The sequence below is a fragment of the Cervus elaphus genome, chromosome 1 (assembly GCF_910594005.1).
Source record: "Cervus elaphus chromosome 1, mCerEla1.1, whole genome shotgun sequence".
Taxonomy (NCBI): Eukaryota; Metazoa; Chordata; class Mammalia; order Artiodactyla; family Cervidae; genus Cervus; species Cervus elaphus.
Window position 1 is genome coordinate 67,724,886 of NC_057815.1, and position 21,873 is coordinate 67,746,758.

The window sequence follows — 21,873 nt, forward strand, 5'->3', positions numbered from 1 at the left end:
TGATATGGATGGATTAAAATGTCTCCTACCATGAGGACAACACTCATTGATGGTTATTGCCAGGATCACATTCAGCATTTCACCACCAAGTGGGATGTTAACCGTGTGTTTTTAACACATGGTCTTCCCTTGTGGTTCAGCTGGTAAAGAATCCGCCTACAACGCAAGAGACCTGGGTTCGATCCCTGAGTTGGGAAGATCCCCTGGAGAAGGGAAAGGCTACCCACTCCAGTATTCTGGCCTGGAGAATTTCATGGACTATACAGTCCATGGTATTGCAGAGTTGGCATTTTAATACATGAACTTTACCAGATTCAGGAAGTTCTTTTCTGTTCCTAGTTTGATGTTTTATAAAATGAGTGTTGAATTTTGACAGATTCTTCTACATTTATTGAGGTGAATGTATGGTGTTTATAAATGAGTGTTGAATTTTGACAGATACTTTTCCTACATTTATTGAGGTAAATGTATGGTGTTTCTGTTAATTTGGTGAATTACACTGACTGGTTCTCAAATTTTAAACCAACCTTGCATTCTTGAGATAAACCCCACTTGGTCATGATGTATTATCCTTTTTATATATTGCTAGATTTGATTTGTTAATGTTAAGAATTTTTTGCATCTATGTTTATGGGGGTATAATCAGTTATATTATCTTTGCTGGTAGTCTTTACCAGATTTCAGTATCAAAATTATGCTTATTTCATGTGATTAGTTAAGAGGAGTTTTCTTCTTCCTCTGTTTTCCAAAAGAGTTTATGTAAGATATGTATTATTTTCTCTTAAAAATTTGATAAAATTCACCAGTGGATCTAGGCTTGGAGTTTTCTTTGTGGGAAAATATTTATTATGAATTTGATTTCTTCAAATAGAACTATTCAAGTATATCTTTATTCTTTTGTGGTCAGTTTTTAATGTGTTTTTATTTATTTATTTATTTATTTTTGTTTAAAATATGGAACGCTTCACGAATTTGCATGTCATCCTTGCACAGGGGCCATTCTAATCTTCTCTGTGTCGTTCCAATTTTAGTATATGTGCTGCCGAAACGAGCACTTGAATGTGTTTTTAAAAGAATTTATTTCATCTAAGTTAAAATTATTCTTAATATATATAACCTTATTCTTTGAATATCTATAGAATCTGTAGGTATTGGTACAGATTTCTTCTTTCATTCCTAGTACTGGTAATATATACTTTTAATCAATCTTGTAAAAGTCTTACTAATTTTATTAGTTTTCTTGAAAAATAATTTTTACTGTTTTAAATTTTCTATTTCATTGATTTCTGCTCTTTATTATTTCCTTCTACTTTGGGTTTATTCTTTTTCTAGCTTAAGGTAAAAAAAAAAGTATTGATATTTGTTATGTAAGAAATATGGTTGAAGGTAAAAACTATGTCTTGTCCTTATTTGTGTCTGTAACACACAGTAGGCCCTTGATAAATTATTGTTGATTGAATGAATAGTGTGGTAGAGTATCCAGATAGAAGAGCTAAATAATGTCAAGATGGATTTCGGTTTTTTTATTATGTCATTGTTGCTGTTCAGTTGCTAAGTCGTGTCTGACTCTGCAGCCTCCTGGACTGCAGCACACCAGGCTTCCCTGTCCTTCACTGTCTCCTGGAGTTTGCTCAGACTCATGTCCATTGAGTCGGTGATGCCATCCAACCATCTCATCCTCTGTCGTCCCCTTTTCCTCCTGCCTTCACTCTTTCACAGTATCAGTCTTTTCCAGTGAGTTGGCTCTTTGCATCAGGTGGCCAAAGTATTGGAGCTTTCAGCATCAGTCCTTCCAATGACTATTCAGGATTGATTTCCTTTAGGATTGACTGGTTTGATCTCCTTGAGGGACTCTCAAGAGTTTTCTCCAACACTACAATACAAAAGCATCAATTCTTCGGCACTCAGTCTTTTCTACTGTCCAGCTCTTATATTTGTACATGACTGCAGGAAAAACCATAGCTTTGACTATATGGACCTTTGTCAGCCAAGTGATGTCTCTGCTTTTTAATATGCTGTCTAGGTTGGTCATAGCTTTTCTTCCAAGGAGCAAGCGTCTTTTAATTTCATGGCTGCAGTCACTATCCACAGTGATTTTAGAGTTAGAATCACCTTAATGTTTTCTGCCTGTGCCTTTGTTCCTATTGTTCTTTCTTTTTAAAATTATGTCTCCCTTTTCTATCTGATAAACTGTTTAGATTTTGAAGTTTTAAAATAAGACTCATATCACTTAACATTTATTTGTTCAGAAAAACTTATCATACTGTATTTTATAGTCAGTGGTATTTGTATCTGTTTTTCCTGCCAGAGCTTTTTGAGAACAATGGTACTTTTTTGATCTTTGCATCTGGGTATTTAGCAAAAATTCTTTATGTAAGTAGTAGCTGCTTATTTAATGCTTGTTGAATGACTGAATCAACAGTCATTCAACTGTTGCATTCATAATGCTTGTTGAAGTAAGGAATGAATTATGAATGCATTCATAATGCTTGTTGAATGACTGAATCAAAAGTAGGGGAAGTAAGGAATTTAGAGAAATTTTCAATAACCTGGTAAGTAGCTTACAGTGGTCTTTAGAGAGCTAGAGGAAGTTTTTATTCTGAAGTGACTTAGTTGTGTGTGGTCAGTTAGCAGAGTATCCTTTGGGTCTTTTATGACTTTTATTTTCTACCCTCTGGAATTAAATTCATGAATTATGAAGCAAGGCTGATAGTAGCATATGAATACTTATATTTTTATTTTGTGTAACATGCTTAAATTATTCCTGAATGACAACAGGAGGAAGCAAGCGGAGTTATCTGATGATGAGACAAAAGAAACTGAAAACATGAAGAAAAAGAGGAGAAGAATCAAACTTCCTGAGTCTGATAGCAGTGAAGATGAAGGTGGGCACTGCTAACTTTTTTATTTTAAATTTTACTTTAAAGTTTTAATTTTTGGCTAGTGGGATTGTCTCAGTCAAATTGGGCTGCTATTATAAGAATACCATAGACTGGGAGGTGTAAACCACAGGACTTTATTCCTTACAGTTTTGAAGGCTAAGAAGTTCAAAATCAAGGTACAAGCTGATTCAGTTCCTGGGAGAGGCTCTTTTCCTCATTTGTAGAAGAATACCTCCTTGCTGTGTTCTCCATGGTAGAGAAAGAAATCATCTTTGTGTCTCTAATCCTATTCATTACGATCCTGTCCTCGTTTTATCCCCCAAAGGTTCTCTTCCTGCTACAATTGAGGATTTGGGCTTCAACATACAAATTTTGAGGGAACACAAATATTCGGTCCACAGAAGGATCAGTTCTTCTTATGATGACTTTAGCTCAAGAAGCTAAAAAGTTGCTTATTATGGGTTGCAGTGACAATAGTAATCCTAGCACTGAGAGACACAATGTACCTATTTCTGTTCAAAACCAACTTTAACCTTTTAACAAGAAGCATAATCTTCTGGTAATTTGTGAAAGTAGCAAACACAAAAAGAAGGAGAATAAGGATTATTATTATATTTATTATCAAGGACATTTTCTTTTTTAAAAAATAAAATGGAGCTCTTCCTTTGGGTGTTTGGTATGGACCTAACAGAAGCAGAAGATATTAAGAAGAGGTGGCAAGAATACACAGAAGAACTGTACAAAAAAGATAATTACAATGGTGTGATCACTCACCTAGAGCCAGACATCCTGGAATGTGAAGTCAAGTGGGCCTTAGAAAGCATCACTACAAACAAAGCTAGTGGATGTGATGGAATTCCAGTTGAGCTATTTCAAATCCTGAAAGATGATACAGTGAAAGTGCTGCACTCAATATGCTAGCAAATTTGGAAAACTCAGCAGTGGCCACAGGACTGGAAAAGGTCAGTTTTCATTCCAATCCCTAAGAAAGGCAGTGCCAAAGAATGCTCATCTACCACACAATTGCACTCATCTCTCACGCTAGTAAAGTAATGCTCAAAATTCTCCAAGCCAGGCTTCAGCAGTACATGAACCAAGAACTTCCAGATGTTCAAGCCGGTATTAGAAAAGGCAGAGGAACCAGAGATCAAATTGCCAACATCTGTTGGATCATTGAAAAAGCAAGAGAGTTCCAGAAAAACATCTGTTTCTGCTTTATTGACTACGCCAAAGCCTTTGACTGTGTGGATCACAATAAATTGTGGAAAATTCTGAAAGAGATGGGAATACCAGACCACCTGACCTGCCTCTTGAGAAACCTGTATGCAGGTCAGGAAGCAACAGTTAGAACTGGACATGGAACAACAGACTGGTTCCAAATAGGAAAAGGAGGATGTCAAGGCTGTATATTGTCACCCTGCTTATTTAACTTATATGCAGAGTACATCATGAGAAACACTGGGCTAGAAGAAGCACAAGCTGGAATCAAGATTGCCAGGAGAAATACCAATAACCTCAGATATGCAGATGACACCACCCTTACGGCAGAAAGTGAAGAGGAACTAAAAAGCCTCTTGATGAAAGTGGAGAGTGAAAAAGTTAGCTTAAAGCTTAACATTCAGAAAACTAAGATCATGGCATCTGGTCCCATCACTTCATGGGAAATAGATGGGGAGACAGTGGAAACAGTGTCAGACTTTATTTTTTTTGGGCTCCAAAATCACTGCGGATGGTGACTACAGCCATGAAATTAAAAGACGCTTACTCCTTGGAAGGAAAGTTATGACCAACCTCGATAGCATATTAAAAAGCAGAAACATTACTTTGCCAACAAAGGTCTGTCTGGTCAAGGCTGTGGTTTTTCCAGTGGTCATGTGTGGATGTGAGAGTTGGGACTGTGAAGAAAGCTGAGTGCTGAAGGGTTGGTGCTTTTGAACTGTGGTGTTGAAGACTCTTGCAAGTCCCTTGGACTGCAAGGAGATCCAGCCAGTCCATCCTAAAGGAGATCAGTCCTGGGTGTTCATTGGAAGGACTGATGCTGAAGCTGAAACTGCAATACTTTAGCCACCTCGTGCGAAGAGTTGACTCATTGGAAAAGACTGATGCTGGGAGGCATTGGGGGCAGGAGGAGAAGGGGACGACAGAGGATGAGATGGCTGAATGGCATCACCAACTCAATGGGCATGAGTTTGAGTAAACTCCGGGAGTTGGTGATGGACAGGGAGGCCTGGCATGCTGCGATTCATGGGGTCACAAAGAGTCGGACACAACTGAGCAACTGAACTGAACTTCCTTTGGGTACCTTCATGTGTGTCTTATAAAATGGATGAGATTGTAGGCATCAAGGATAATGGTGCTGTTTTGTATCACGTAAGTAAAACCACACTAAGATCAATCTGCATTATTGTTGAAAAGGAATGACACTGTGGACCCTCCTAGTTTTAAGTTGTAGACACTGTTGTAAAATAAGTTAACAGAGTAAGGGCAAGAATCTCGCCTGGAAAATTAATGTGCCTTTTAAGAGAATATCAAGTAGTCTAAGAGCCAATTCAAGTATTCGTCCCAAATTGGGTAAAAGAAAATATATAGAAAAAAGAGGGACTTCTCTGATGGTCCAGTGGTTAAGACTGCATTCCCAGTGCATGGGGCCCAGGTTCAATCCCTGGTCAAGGAACTAGATCCTACATGCAACTGAGATTCTTCATGCACATGTCAATGAAGATCCCTTAGTGCCACAACTAAGACCCAGTACAGCCAAGTAAATTTTTTTTAAAAAAAGACCAAAGAGAAAGATTCCTGGGTTGGACTGATATGCCATATGACTTCAACTCTGAAAAGCCTGCTCTGAGAACGGGTGGTGAAAAGCTTGAGCTGCTAGGATTGATTCTCCATGAATTCATGGTATAAAAAGCATTTTAGGAAATGGCCAGAACTCTCATCCAAAGGGATTCAGCATCGTATAAAGGTAGACAAAGGCAAACAAACTGAAAGATTCTTTAAGAGATTAAAGAAAAATGAATGCAAAAAAAGAAACCTGTTGTGCTGTTGAAGGGCAAAGCTAAACTTGTTAAACTCCAGTCTTACCAGAAACTACTGTAAGAAGCACTAAAAGTGGTAACAGAGGCAATCCAAACTGGGCGGGGGAGGAGGGGGGGGTGGTATTTAACTCAAGGGAGTTGAGAAACAAATTATATATATAGATGACAGTCACACAAAGGAAGTGAACAGACCTAAGAAACTGTACAGGCAAGTTGACTGTGTCTGTGGCAGAGCTGCACCTTTGACTCCTCCCTGGACTTAGGGTTTTTGTTGACTGTGAAACAGATAGGGAGGATGCTGAATCCTCATTGCATGTCATTTATCAAAATGCTTTAACCAAGACCACAGAAAGGAAGATTTTAAAGTGTATAGATGAAACAACCATCAAGGAACATTCTGATTGGTTAAGAGTTGAGGAAATAGAGGCAACTCTGCAGACACACAGGAAAATAACTTAGGAGGTAACTTAGGAATGTGTGCTAACTGGAGCAGTCATCCCTAATTCCAACCAGGAAAAGAACTTGAGGAAGATTCTAGATAAGTCTTTGAAACCATTAGCCTTAATATACATTAAAAAAATAAACTAGATACTCTAGTATTAGTGAAGGAGTCAGCTGTAATACTGTGAGTGATTGAACACTCTTTACATACTTCTGAAATACTCTCTATAGTTCTGATCCTTAGCTCACAAAAATGATACTCTTAAGTGACTAGAAATAAGAGTGGGGTTATTTAGCCTGGAAGGGAGAAGAAATGTGAAAGAGGAGGTGGACAGCCTATAATAACATGATATAGAGCAGAGGCTCTCAGATTTTTTTTTTTCTGGGAAAGATAATTTTTGGCATCTGACTAAATTTATAAACTATTGCCATTTTATTCCTAAATTTCTTCTTTGTCTCAGAGCCAATGGGATTTTACTTTAAACCTTCATACAGTCTCTAACCTACTGTTGCTTTATTTCTGCTATGCTGAACATGTGCTGTTAGTTCAGTATGCTATCTTCAGCTAGAAGTTAGCAGCAAGAGCGGAGCAAATGGCAGAGACTTTGGAGTCAGACAGACCTGGGTTTAAAATCTTACCTCCACTGACTGTGTGACTTTAGGCAGGTTACTTAACTTCTTCAGTTCCTTGTTTTCTCTTCTCTAAGATAGGATGTTATCACATAAGATAGGCCTTTTATGAACATCAAATAAAATGTTGTTTCAAAAGTGCCAGGACAATACTTAACATATAATCAGTTTTCTTAATGTTCACCCCACTTTTCCTGTTGAAATTCAGTAAGCATTTAATGGTAATAATATACTTGAAAGTACCTTCTCTCTGAAAATTCCCTTCAACTTCATATTCTTAACCGTATACCTGAGAAAGTATTCCTTTCTCCTTCTCCCTGGCAGGATCGTAAGCACCGTTAGCAGTTCTGTATACTCTCTTTGTAAAGTAAAGACAGGCCAGACCCAGAAAGAAATAACATTAAGAGTAATATCTATATTGCTAGGAAAAAGTAGTTTTAACTGGTATGTTTCAGTCTTTGCTACCATTTTCAGTCCTTGCAAATTGTTTATAGAGAATGGTAAGCAAATGACCTACCCCCACCCCTTTTTTGAAGGTTAAGATAAGTAGTTTAAAAAATTTCCTAGGAAGCTATGAATGGTTTCCAGGAATTCTAATTACCCATCTCTTCCAGAAAACTGATAAACAGTGGTTACATTGCTAGATCCCTGCAATTATCTTTACCACAGTTCTTATTCTGCCCCAGTGAAGGGTGCTTTCCTGGGATAAGTGATGTTTCACTACTTGAGTACCTTTCATCTGAAGAGCTGCAAAATCAGTTACAAATATATTTAAAACACACCAATGTATCCATCATTCCATAGCTTATATCACTAAAAATATGTTGAAGGAGTATGGTCATCTTGGTAATAAAGACTAAGGTAGACAGACATGGATTCTAGTCTATGAATGTGGGCAAGTTTTGTTTTTTTTTAATCTCTTTGAACCTTGGTTGTATAAAACAAATAGTAGTAGTGATTTTTGTGGGGTTATTATAAAAATAAATGATTAATGTTTGTAAGCCCAGAAAATTCTAGTTGTTTTCCCTATCCTTTCTTAAAATATTATAATTTTTTAAAAAATTTAAACTAAGTAATACATGTATACAATGTCAAAAATCAGATAAAGTACAAGTGTTACATATTAATAGGAACCTCTCCTATCATACTCAACCTAATTGACTGATGCTTCTATTGTCAGCTTTTTCCCATCCACCTTCCATCTTCCAAGGGTTTGTTGAAATTTCTTATTCCTTAAGAGCTCTTGGCTTCTGTGATGTTCTTTTCCATGTTATGAGGGGTTTACAACATTTCTTTCCTTTATGATTGTTATAATGTTTCTCAGTGAGGATGTGTGGAAGGGAGAGGGAGGCATATGCTGAATCTTCCTTGACTTAGAAGCTCCTCATCCCAAATATAGTTCAGAAAATGATTCTTTTATTAAAAATGTTACTGTATATTCAGCACTAGGGAAATGGTGGTGCCTCTGCCTGTATGGAGCTTAGAGTCTGAAGGGGGCCTCTAAACAGCTGCATACGTGCAGTGAGAGGGGTCTTAGACAGTGCCACTGGGATTATGTGTTTTCCTTGGTTAAGTCAAGTGGTTGCAGAACTGGAAACAGAATAAGAACTCATAAATTTATGACTGAGTACTCAAAATTCCTTTTCTTTGGCGTCCTCACTGCATAAACTTCTCTCCTGCCACTGTAACTCATTGCTTCAGAGCTTTCTTAATAGCTATACCTTCAGGAAAATGGGTGCTTGGTTCTGGTGGTTTGACTGGACTTTTTCTTACTCAAGCTCCCATCATGTTCTAGCCTCCCAGTGCTGGTTAATAGCTGGACCACTTTGCTTTCATGTTTCTATTTCCTAGAGTTTATAAAGTTTGGGGGCCCATCTCATACTTGAAGTGTGTAATTTATTGTTTCTTTCTGGCTGTTGTTTTGCTTCACCTCTTTAGGTCATTTGGCCTTCAACTCTCCACTGTCATAATTTTTAACACTGACCTAATGAGTTGGGAGAATTTCAATCCAAGACTTGTGCTAAGAATTTGAATACAGCCAGGAGATTCAGGGAGCAGGTGAGGCTAAGCAGCGCCCCAGTCCCTTGACCAGCAGTTTCTTTGCGGTGATTAAGCAATGGGTCAGCTGAGGATTTTCACTTCCCTTCTCATGGGCCTTAAACTAAGACCACTGTTTCTGAAACTCTTCAAAACTGATGGGATCCCTCTGGTGGTGCTCTCTTTTCAGGTGGTACCACTTTCATAGTGGTATTTCCCTCCTTAAAGTATTCTTTTCCTGCTGATCATATTAATGAGCAAGTCTTAGTTGTTAGAGCTATAATTGTGATCATCGTTTCAAAGATGATTCCACAACCCCATGGTTTATGCTGTTTAATGTCAGCTGGAAAATTTAAGTCTAACAGACATCTCAGGTGATTGCAAATAATCCTTAAGTCACAGTCACAAAATCATTGTTACTATTACTGCATACAACTGAAGTTCAAAGAGATTTTTTAAAAACTTGCCCACATTCATATGTTAGGATCCATATTGGTCTGCCTTAGTCTTGATTAACCCAAGTGTTCTCCTTCAGTATGCTTTTAGTGACATAAGCGTAAGGAATGATGGATGTGTTGGTGTGTTTCAAATGTAGTTGTAATGGAGTTGTAGCTCTTCAGTTGAAAGGTGCTCACACTTAGTATAATCTGAGGACTCTCTCCACTTACTTGATCTTAAGAAAATATCCGTCCCTGAGTGGTAGGCAGCATGGGATAGTTGAAATAGTCAGGCTGTGGAATCAGACTGACTGGGGTTTAAAACGTCCTGCCTCAGTTGCAAGCTCTGTGCCCCTGGCAAGCTAATCAACCTCTCTGAACCTCTGTTTACCCAACTCTATAATGTATGAATGATAGTATTTGTCTCTTAGGTTTGTTGTGAGGAGAAAGTGAAGTAATGTCAGTGAAATAGATGACACATGGTAGATAATCAGTGGATATTTTTAAAACAACTGCATACCCTGACTTATTTATAAAATTAGAAGCTACCTAAGATGATCTCTAAGGTACATTCCAGCTCTAATAATTTTTTTAATTGGATTATAATTGTTTTATGATGTCAGCTCTAATAATTTTCGATTCTTTGATTCTCTTTGTATGAAAATTGATAAAATGTGTATTTTAAAGATATCTGTCTAGTTATCTATATATTAATAGATAGATATATAACTGCAGAGTCCTGGATTGTCATGAATTACTGCTTGCAAAATACCCTTTGCTGGACATGGAAGTGTAGAGAACCAGTAGAGACCGCATTGTATCAGACACTGCCGTAGTTCTCTTATCTAAGCTTGTTCCCTTATTTCAGTCATACCAGACTCTCCTGGAGCTTATGAAGCTGAGTCACCATCCCCACCTCCTCCTTCTCCTTCTCCTGAACCAGTGCTGAAGACTGAGCCGGAGCCTCCTCCTGTCAAGGTAAAACTTTACTGGGAAGTGTCCTTTATTGCCCAAGGATGAAGCCACTCTGCTGTGTTAGTTCTCTGCTCTACACTTCACATGTGGCAGTAGCTGGCTCCTGTCTCATGCTGCTTTCCTGTAGGTGGTACAGAATGGGCATTCCCTCTCTTCTCACAGGAAGGGCAAGTTTAGCCATAGGGCATCATCTCAGGAATGTAGCCGAGGTCAATCCTAGGGGCTCTTTAGTTTTTCATGGCTTCCAGTTTCAGAGCAGCTGTGCCATCCAACTTCTTTTGGCATTGTGCACAGTTAAGTGTAGCAGAGTTTGTGAAAGACAAACTATATTTGCGAGTAGAACAAACAACTTACGTGTGTTTGTTGCTCTTCTAGAAAAGGGCTGCAAATGGGGAAATATAGTTTTCAGTAATCTTCAGCTGGGTCTTGTCTGCATCTTTGATTGTAAGTAATGAAGGATTGAGAAGATGGGTTTTTTTTTTCCTTTATGATTATTAGTTTTCCTTAATTCATTGACTGTCACTTAAATTTTGCACTAAATTCATCATTAGCTTAAAAGAAAATGGAGTGAAAGACCAGTGGGGAGAAAAAGAAGTTGGTATAAGTAAAACCTTTTTGATACTAAATTAGACAGTTATAATGTTATAGTGTCAAGGCTGAACTAGCAGGTATCCACAGCAAGGGTGGATGCCTTGGAGACCTGCAGTCTAGGGGCCTTCCCTGGGCACTTCCAGTATCTGCTGTGGCCTTCCATTAAAGCCCTTACCACAGTGGACTGCAGTGGTCTGTTTTCCTTGTCTCTCTCCTCCAACTAAGGCCATTGTCCTATTGCTATTTTTAACCATGGTGCCTACTGTCTCCAACAAAAGTTTGTTGACTGAATGAACACAATTCTTTGCTCAACATGCTGCTTTTCGTCTCACAATGTGGCATCAATGAGCATAACTTGTCTGTGGTTGGGCTGGTCCCCTAAAGGGAAATTTGTATATACCTTGTTTAACTGTTTATGCTCATAAAATATTGGAGGGTGATTGTTGAAAGATAAAAAAATTTTTGTTATTCTTTTCTATAGCTTGACTGGTTAGTTTAATGTATCCTCTGATCTTCCTGTGACCTTTTAGGGCTCCAATGGAGAAAACAAAAGAAAACGAAAACGTGTGCTAAAATCTAAAACCTTTATGGATGAGGACGGCTGCATGGGTAAGAAAAAATTTTGGCTCCAGGGATAGAATTATGACCGTAGAGAGCACCTTAATCCCTCACAGAGCAGGGCGCCTCATCCCCATGTGATGCTGTGCTGCTTGGCTGTGGCCCACACTGAGTAGCTAGCTGAGTATGGGGAACACTGCAACTACAGAGGACCTGCTTCCTCTTTGGCTCATACACTTGAGATCTCGGATAAAAGTTGCAGCATCTCTGGTTGGGGAGTTTCTTGATCTGTGGCGTGGAGGGAAAAATAGCCTTTTTGCCTACATGTGAGATTGTTGTGAAAATTCACATGAAGAAATAGATTTAAAAAAACACTTTCAAGATGGAAACCACAATACCAACTTTAAGTATTATCAAAGACACTGAGAAACAAGTGGGGCTGTTTTGAATGTTTATTTTATACATTTGAACTGTGGAAAAGAGGCTCCTGCAGATGATTAAACTCTGAAGAGAGTGTCAGGAGTCGTCTTCGTATTTTGTCCAATTTGTTCTGTAGAGGGGTATGACTTCCATATCACTTCCTGTGTGTTTCCTGTTTTATAAATCATGTTAGATAAAAGCATGTTCCTTTTACAGAGATCTAGAGGAAAAATAGAATTCAGGCTTTGAGTCATCACTTGAGTCCTGATGAAATGTTCAAATCCTGGTACTATCTTTTGTGTTTGTGAAGAGTTGTAGGTTTAGGCTCTTCAACCTCTTGTTAGTGAGATGGCCCTGAAGTGTCATTTCTCTTTTCCTGTGGCTCTTGCCACACCTCAGCTCTTGTAGAGAAGTATTTTTTCCCTTTCTTGATTTTCCTTTTCTGGTTCACATTTTTGTCTTAAAAAGGTTTAATTGACTATGAAGAACCAACTTTTCCAAACAGTGTGGTGATTAAAACTAGTGAAGACATCTCATCGATCTTGAGCCTCTCTGGTTCCCTACCTTACTCGTCTGAAAAGGCCTCTGCCATTTTCATTGTAGCATACGCTTGGGGAGTAAAATTCCTTACACAGGCGATTTTTGTCTTTGCAGTGCCAACTTTCTTGTGAGCCTATGAATTCTGGACTTTGGTCTTGTTTTATTTGTTTTTGCTTTCAGTCTTCTAGTCATGAATTTCAAGTCTCTTGGTTTGACTGTTAATGGTAATTTATGTATTTACTGTTGAATTTTTTAATTCATTTTCATTTTAAGAGGACAGAAGCATTAGTGCTAGTTTTTTCCTCCTGCTACCCCAAAAGAAAAGCATCAAAAATACCTTTATAAGAGTTCATTGGGAATTTGTGGCTAATTACATATTGCTTTGTTCAAAACACAGTTCTCAAGTTTTGGCCAGGTATGGGATGTGAACTTTTTTGTACTCCTGTCTCCAGACAGGACTATTAAGAGCCTTGGATGCAACAATGAAAACTGTGCTCACATAGCACATTTTTTTTGAAAAGTTTTTATTCCAAGCTCAACTTAATGAATCTTGGCTCCTGTAACCAACAAAAGAGTTCTGCTTTCCTCTCTGCTCAGACTGTTCCAAACATACCAACTCAGGGGGCTTGTCCTGTCCTGTGCTGGATAGCAGTTATTCTGCGGATTTAAAAAGCTGATCTTTCCCTTTCTGTAAGTTCACAGCAGGGACTGGGGAGTTGGGCCCCTGAGATATGTGTGGGGTAGACTTCTGGACAGGGTAGATTTATAAGAGCAAAACAGTTGAGTGGAAAAGAATTCTGTTACCCCCACAAACTGGGCCTTTTTTTTTTTTATGGCAGCCCAGAAAAGTGGCATGTTGTTTAGCTAAAATAAAGGTCCTGTATTTTTAAGTTGAAATCTCCTTTGTTCTGTAGTTTGAAGTAGCTACAGCTTTGAATATAGAAGTGCTCCTTTTAGCTCTTAAGGGCTATACCGAGTGTTCTGCTTAAGAATTTCTGTTGGTGCTGCCCTGACTGACTTTAACTCCTTTAAGAAATGGATTGCACAGAATTGGCAGTGAGACAGCCAATGGTTAGTCATGAAATAATGAGCTAATTGATGCTGAAGTTTAATATTATAGACACGCCACCAATTTAATACAGAATATAGCTTATAGAGGAGCAAGTTTTGTAGTAAGTCCTGTCTCTTCTGTATGTGTAGATGGCTCTTCAGACTTACCTGATTTGAGATATTGAGTAAGTAACAGGTCATAATTTTGTTCCAAAATCCATATGTAGTACTTTGGCATCAGAATGGGGATGATGTTCTGCGATCATAATTGTTGCACTATAAGCCTACCATGGAAGTTCTCTAAATATCTGAGAACAACATTTCTTACGTTTTGCTGAGTATATACATTACTTGAAGATCTTGCCACATTTCGAATTGTGATTCAGTAGGCCCTGGGGGTAGGACTTGAGATTCTGTGTTTCTAACAAGCTCATGGGAGATGCTAATGCCTCTGGTCTGGGAAGCCTTAAGGCCTCCAAGAATGCTCAATATATATTTAAAACTTTTTAGTGTTTATTTAGCCTCCAAGTTGGCAGGAGTCAGCCAAAGTGAATTCTAGGCTCTTGAAAGTAATGATAAATCCTAGGAACTCTTGCGGGGTGGGGGTGGGAGGACGACTGTTAATTATGCAGCCTTAGTAAGAATAGATGGATAAGGTGAAGGAATACTCCACTGCTAGAGCCAGTTGATCTCCAGCATGCCAATTGTGAGGGGAAAATATAGCATTAAAGAGAGCTTGCCAGAGATTACTGGATGTATTTGTACTTTCTCTGAGGCAGCAAATGACCTTTTACAGGGTAGCAACAAACAGTGATTCTCAAGGTGTGGTCCCCAGACCAGCAGCGTATCAGCATCACCTGGGAACATGTTAGAAAAGCAAATTCTCAGGTCCGCCCCAGACCTACTGAATCTAAAACTCTGGAAATAAAGCCTAGCCATCCATGTTTAAACAAGGCTTCAAGTAATTCTGATACACATTAAAATTTGAGGTTAGGTAAGTGACTGACTAGGTATTAGAACATAGGTGTATTTGATTCCAAAGTCAGTGCCTTTAGAACAGTTTGACTGACATATTTTATTTGAAAGAAATGATCAATAGTTGACAGCTTAAAACTATTAAGGAACAGTTCTTTAATGGGAAAAAAATACCTTTTACTTTGCTCATTTGAATATTTGTTATGCATATTAGGTTACTCTGTTCCGCTATGAAAAGATGTTCTCTGTTTTTCATTTGCTGAGAAAGGGTTTAGATGATGTTGGTTGTACAGCTGCTGCATCTCTCTAAAGTCACAGGAGGGTGGCATTGTACTGTTTCTTGTGGTTGCCGTGTACACTGCAGTAGTACTGAAGAAAATTGTCGGTTCTGGAACATCATTGTTGGAAGCCATTGTCTGTGCCTGTGCCCTGTGGGGCTTTCTTATAGTGACTCCTCACTCATGTAAATTTTTTTCAAGTTTCCTGTGGGAAAAATTCAGTGAATTTTTTGGTAGGAGAAAAGGCAAAATATGCCCTTGGCTGACAAGGAGTAAAAGCACTGGTAACTTTCTCATTTTATCATCGTCTTTCCTTAAAACCATCAAGTTTGTCATCTGATTGAGTTTGCCTGAGATAGTATCTTCATGATGTAGACCACTACTAAATCTTGGGTCACTGAGAACTAAGAACTGAACAAGGGAGGAACTAACTGATCTCCAGTTCTCTGTACTTAGGACATGCAGACCCTCCGTAACATCAGGGCAGGGCTAGCCAGGAGGTACTGTGGCAGTGAGCCTAGCTAGACGGGACAGGGACTAGCAGGTCGAACCAGGATTAAGAGCAGGAAAACCAAAGATGGAAATGGCAGCACTGTGGGTCAGGAAGATGAGACTGAAGAAGTCAGTGAAAGCATGGAGATAGAAGCAGGTGTTTGAGATCAGCAGACAGTTCTGATCCAGAGTTCAGGCAGTTAGCTAGCACAGACAAAGGCCCAAATGCAGGATTTGGGCAGTCAAATGACACAGGCCCACTTAGTCATGGGACACAGCAGTGACAGAATAAGGGGTAATGTTGATTATGAGCCACAGCTCAAGGCTGTGAGCTCAAGATACTGCCTCCTACCTGAGGTGGGATCTGATCTCCCAGCAGTATTAAGCTGCAGTGATCGGTGAGCACACCTCCCTCGGTCAGTGGGACTGAGGGGATTGGAGTGAACCAGACAGCTTATTCTCTCTCGAGAGCAGTGTTCTAAATAACTCAACCCATTCATATCCTGTTTTTCCCCTTGTTCTACCAGTGACTGAGAAAGTCTTTGAGAGTGAATCCTGCACAGATAGTGAAGAAGAGCTTAAGATGAAGACTTCCTCTATCCATAGGCCTCCTGCCATGGCTGTGAAAAAGGAACCCAAAGAGGAACGAAAAGGCCCAAAGAAGGGAACTGCTGCTATGGGCAAAGCCAATAGACAAGTGGCCATTACTGGCTTCTTCCTGAGAAAGTGAACTGCCATCTCTGTTAGGTCAGAGATGTGGTGTGGTCAAGGGACAAGCCCGGGACGTACAGACTCTCACTTACTGTGTAAGTTCATCCAGCGCCTCGCCTCACCTGTGTCAAAAGACTGTTTGTCCACCCTGTAAGGTTTATATGGCTTCTCGTTTTCAACAAAAAGGAAATCACCTGGATGCAAGAGGCAAAAGAATATTTGAAAAGCTGTTACCTTCTAATGACATTTTTTAAAGCACAATTTTGACCTGTCCAGGAGAAGATTTCACTCCAAAAATAAATTGGAACAGGTTTCTGATTTATCACTGAAGCCATTAATGGCTAATCCACTGCGTCCTACGCGTCCTCTGCCCTTATCCATCCATGTATGGCTCAGGAAGTGACCCTCCTTGTTCTTTGTATTCCATGGACTTGTGCAGGTGTTCTTTTATCCCTGAATTTTACTGGGTGTGTCTGTCATTCCCCCACCCTCCCTTCCCTACTGCCACCCTTCTGTGTGAAGTATTTTCTGTAAGTCTTTTAAATCTTGGACTAAGGCTGAGACAGAAATCTGCCTGTCGTCCTCTTTTCCTCCATTATAAAGTACACTGACACCTGGCCCCAGACCAGCATGTTACTTATGCTCTCGCCCTTTCTCAAAAGCTCTTCCTCTCTAGACCTTTACCTGCAATTAGTGGTTGGGGAAAGCCTGAGGCACAGCGCAAACAGAAAGCAATGCTGTATTCACCCCACCAGAAACTACAGGCAGCACTGATGATGTGAGAGGACTTGTCATGTTGCTGACGTAGGGTGTGCTGTGTATTGCTCTTTGTGATTTTTGTCTCCTCTCCACTCTCCCTTTCTCACTCTCAAGACCTAGAGAGGGAAACCCACACAGTGAAATGAAGGCTAAAAAAAGAAGTCCCTTCTTACACACAGTGTACAACAGTTAAGTAAAATTTCTCCTTTTCAAGGAACCTGAATGTTAGAAACAGCAGTTTTCCAGAAAGGTGATGAGGAAGAGGTAAAGCACCTTGTCTGTCAGTCTCGCGCCTCTGTAATTTTAACTCCCCACGTGCTTAAAAGTAGAGGTTCCCCAAGAAGAGATGGAGAGAGCCAAGTCATTGGTACATCTAAACATTTTCATTTTTTATTCGTGGAAAATCATTTATTCCAGTGAAAACGTTCAAGCAACTTCCTCTATGGCTGGACAGTGAGCTGGGGGGATGGAGGTGGTATGGCAGTGACCTTGCACTGTGAGCTCCGAGGAAAGGAAAGGAACACAGGCTCAGCTGCTGGCCTGACTCATGACTAACAGAGGAGGGATGACTGACTTGCCTCTTGCGCCTTCCACCTTCGCCTGGTGTATGTCGTAAGTGATGCAGTCAGCCATCTACTGTTTAAGGTTAGGTTTGTGACTGACCTTGAATTAATAGGAGCTTCTTTAAGCAACTGTCACTCAGGCCCCTCCAGCCAGGCAACCCATGTTCTTGATTAAAACCAGAGGTTTGGGAGATGAGTCCCGGCAATATGTCTACAACTTGAGAAGACAGAGGCTTTGTGAGCAGGCTGAGTAAAGGTTGACATATTCCAAACCCCTTTCTTTTTAAAACGTAAAAGGACAGAGAAGGCTGGAAAGGCTGAACTTAAACCTTTACAAAAAAATTTCTGGAGAGGAATCCCTTTTAAATGGTTATTTTTGTCATTGCCTCTAGTCATTTTTCTAACTAGTAATGGAAAATTAAAAAAAGCAACAATCCAGTCGTTTTTAAAAAAATTACATTGGGATCTCAAATAAAATCACATTTCGAATTGGAAAACTCTGGTGCTGGTGGAGTTCTGTCTTTGCAAGGATAACGCAAATCCTGTGATCACTGTGCCCAGTATGCTGCCTACACTCTGAGCCATCTGTGAGGCTTGGTAAGTAGTAAGCACTGGCTGTTTTTTTTCTTTTTGTAAAAAAAAAAAAAAAACATGTTATTCACATGAGTTAAATAAATTTGAGAAGTTGTTTTAAAACAGTGCTTCAAACTGAATGTCTGATGAGTCTGTTATTTGACAGGACAGCAACAGTGTATGCAATTATTCAAACTCTGAACAGGAAGAAGGCTGGTTTTTAGTTTATATGTTAAAATAGCATACCCATAGTCTGAGATGGACAAGTTATTTGCTGTCTTCATCACTTTTCAGCCCTGTGGGAAATCTTAGTTTCAGCCAACCTCATTTTTTAGTTCCTTCAGAAGAAAATCTTGTCCTGATCCTGCACATTGTATTAGTCTGGCTTCACCACTGGCTGGCTGTATGACCATGGGCAGATTTCTAAACCTCAGGTTCTTTATCAAACTAGAGCTCAGACAAGTTACCAGGGATTGTCAAGGGTGAAGTAATTTATATACAGAATAAATTCAGAACACGTAGGTGCTTTGCAAATGATGCTTCCTTCTTGATGTCATAAATGATGCAATTAGCCACCAGCTTCCTGAAATGTTATCGAGGATATGACCCAGATGTTATACTCTTTCAAAATCATCATTCTGGCTATAAATGTAGTCAAAGAGGGAAGGAAGATCGTTACCCTATTTTATGCAAGGTTTTAGAGAGGATATTTTCCTAATGAGAGAAAGTAAGATTCACAAATGACTATCTTGACTATTCATGAAAACATTGTGCATCATGTCAGGCTTCTGTCGTGACCACTAGAATAGAGAATCCTAGAAATTCTATAGAAATCCTAGTTTCTTCTACTAGTTGTCCTCAGGAACTAGTAGAAGAAACAAGGAAGTAAAATCAAATTGTAGCATCCCATGGTGAGTGCAATCGTAAATGAGCACAGGGTCTTCTGAGTGCCCATGGGAGGGTGGGTGTTGGGGAATTCTTCCCAAAGGAGAGAAAGCTAAGCAGTTTCTCTGAAGGATGAGTAGGATTCTGCCAGGCAAAGATGAAAGGATTTTCCAGGCAGAGGAACGACTTTTAGGGGGAAATGAACTGTTAGAATTTGGGAATAGGGAGGAAAGTACACCGAGAAGTGAAGTCGGGGTCTTGCTAAGGAATTTGGATCTTATTTGAAAACTGTGGGGGCCAACTGAAGAATTTTAAGAAGAGTAACATTAGAAGTTGATTTTTATTTAAGCATGACAGCTGGCATTTTCTTTGATTTTGTGTGCCATATAGGGAATGTTTCTACCCATGCTCGCACATTGTATCTTAGTTCTAGTGGTATTTAAAGTTCTAATGGAATTAAAAATGTCCTGGTTAAAGTAAGACTGCCTAATTCTGGCAGTCGGGATAGGCAGTTGCAGTATTTTCCCTTGTCTTCCTGCATCAACACAGCTTTCTCTAGCAGAAGTGATTTCAAGTTTTTAAAAAGTGATTTTAAAAAACTGGTAGTTCTCCTCTGACATCTCAGTGATATGTGCCTCTGCTCATTTCCCTGAAAAAAACAGAGGACGAGTGGAACAGTTCTATTCCTTCTCTTTGTTTCTCTAAGAAGACATTAGTTATTATACAGGAGAGAGCTGAAGAGAAGGGCCATATAAGGAAACGAAATAGTTGCTCCAGGACCTGAATAGAGTGAGTGCATAATAACATATTTGCCAGAAACGTACTCTGTGTCAAGACTCGTTTTGGTAAACTTGTCTCCTTTCATTGGTTCTGGGACCTCAGTATGCTGTCATGCAGCTTTTTACCACCATGAAACATTCTGGGGCTGCCTCGTTTTGTTGGGAAAAGGCAGTATTGCTTTCTGAGTTATTACCCTGGCGGCTCTGTAAATCAGCCCATGTTGTCACCATGCCCTCTCTGAAGGGCACATTGTACCCAAATGACTGCATTTAGGATTGACTCTTGCCACTCCCTGCTGCTTGACACTTCTCACCACTTGTATCTGTGTCCAGTTTTTTTTCGTGTGTTCTTAAGTGTGGGCCACCCACAGATTGCCACCCAGGCTCTTGAGCCTGAGAAACTTGGGAAGGCTTCTGATCCAAACCCACCTTAACTCTAGAATTCCCCTTCATTTCAACCCCTAACTATCGTCTGGCTCCTCCACCACCTCTGCCCTTCTTTTTTCTCATTTGCTTTTTGCCAGACTTCTTGTTTCTTGAGGCTTCACTTTGGCTTCTCCTACCCACCCCCCACCCCCCTTTTTTTTAACACTCAAAGTTCTTCATGGCTAGTCTTTTTTTTTCAGTCCTTTAGGCTTGCTTTCTCAAGGTTCTTATGTCTTCTACTGAACTGCTCTTGAAGAATGGGAAAAAATCACATTGTTCAGCATCTACTTTGGGTCATTCAAATCCAAAGGGTCAAGGAGTTGTTGAATACTAGTTATATTTAGTCCTAGATAAGGTACTTGATGGATTGCAAGAGCTCAGAGGTTAGCATTTTGTGGAGCACAAGCACATTAAATAGCATTGTATAGCAGCTGAGATGGTGCTTAGGTGAGTGGTAAGAGGGACTTAATTCAGAAGAGAACCGGGATAATCACAATGGGCAAAGTTTATAGTCCTGTGTAAAGAATAACAAAGGATTTAAGACAAGAAACAGGCTAAGGGAGGTTCACCATTTTAGTGGATTTTTATCTAGCTGTTTGAACATGACTGTTTACATAATCATGGTGTAAGTAAACCATGATAAAGTGAATCCTTACTGGGGTTATTTCTGCCCTACCTTAAAAATGAGAATATTGACAAGATAGCAAGCATGTACCCAGGGTTATTCCAAAAGGCAGGATCTACATATATTGAATCAGTGTAAATTCAGCTCAGTTTTGCACACACACAACAATTTTGACATACTGGGGAAGCAGGGAGCTGTGATGGAAGCAGCACAAGTTGGGAGGCAGTGGGCTCTGGATTCAAACCCTGTGCCAGGCACTGACATCAAGTGAGGTACTCATCTTCCAAGAACTGGTTTCTTCATCTTTAGAATGAGCTACACCATCTACCCTAAAGGGTTGTTTTCAGGCTCTAGTAAAATGATGCATGGGCAGTTAGTCCCTAGTATTTTGACATGCATACTGTGCTAAGTCGCTTCAGTTGTGTCTTGATTCTTTCCAACGTAATGGACTGTAGCCTGCCAGGCTCCTCTGTCCATGGGATTCTCCAGGCAAGAATACTGGATTGGGTTGCCATTTCCTTCTCTAGGGGACCTTCCTGACCCAGGAATCGAACAAGCATCTCTTATGTTTCCTGCATTGGCAGGCGGGTTCTTTACCACTGGCACCACCTGGGAAGACCCGTTGTGACATATATTTAGCTAACACAAGGGCTTCCCTAGTGGCTCAGCTGGTAAAGAATCTGACTGCAATGAAGACCTGGGTTTGATCCCTAGGTTGGGAAGATCCCCTGGAGAAGGGAATGGCTCCCACTCCAGTATTCTGGAGAATTATGTGGACTGTGTAATCCATGGGGTCGCAAAGAGTCAGACACGACTGAGCAACTTTCATTTCCACTTTAGATAACACAAAACAGGACACCTACTGTGTGGCAGGTACTGTTCCAAGAATGGTTGAATGTATTAGCTTTTTTTTAAATTGAGGTATATTTAAATTTAAATTGATGTACAATATTAGGTGTACAATATAGTAATTTGCAATTTTTTAAAGTTATAGTTTATAGTTATTATAAAATATTTGCTATATTCCCTGTGTTGTAAATCCTTGTGGCTTATTTATTTTATATTAGTCGTCTGTACCTCTTAGTCCACTATTCCTGTCTTGCCTCTTCCTCCCGGATGTATTAATTCTTAATCCTTACAGCAACCCTAAGAGACAAGTACTTTTTTTTTTCTTTTATTCCCATTTTACACATGAGGAAACTGAAACA

General features: G+C 39.6%; 1 protein-coding gene and 1 non-coding gene across 3 annotated transcripts in view; one reads left to right on the forward strand and one right to left on the reverse strand.

Annotated features, from left to right (window-relative positions):
- POLD3 (DNA polymerase delta 3, accessory subunit) overlaps nt 1–18,085 on the forward strand; it is a 44,687-nt gene extending 26,602 nt beyond the window's left edge. For both annotated transcript variants that reach the window (XM_043907024.1, XM_043907035.1), the window contains exons 9-12: nt 2,779–2,885; nt 10,334–10,443; nt 11,562–11,640; nt 15,872–18,085. In XM_043907024.1, coding sequence (XP_043762959.1) covers nt 2,779–2,885; nt 10,334–10,443; nt 11,562–11,640; nt 15,872–16,074 — 499 coding nt within the window. In that variant the 3' untranslated portion in view covers nt 16,075–18,085. The remainder of the gene's footprint in view (nt 1–2,778; nt 2,886–10,333; nt 10,444–11,561; nt 11,641–15,871) is intronic.
- On the reverse strand, nt 949–1,055 carry LOC122703546. Its single transcript, XR_006343518.1, has one exon. It is a non-coding gene; the product is annotated as a U6 spliceosomal RNA (small nuclear RNA).
- Nucleotides 18,086–21,873: the final 3,788 nt, after the last annotated feature.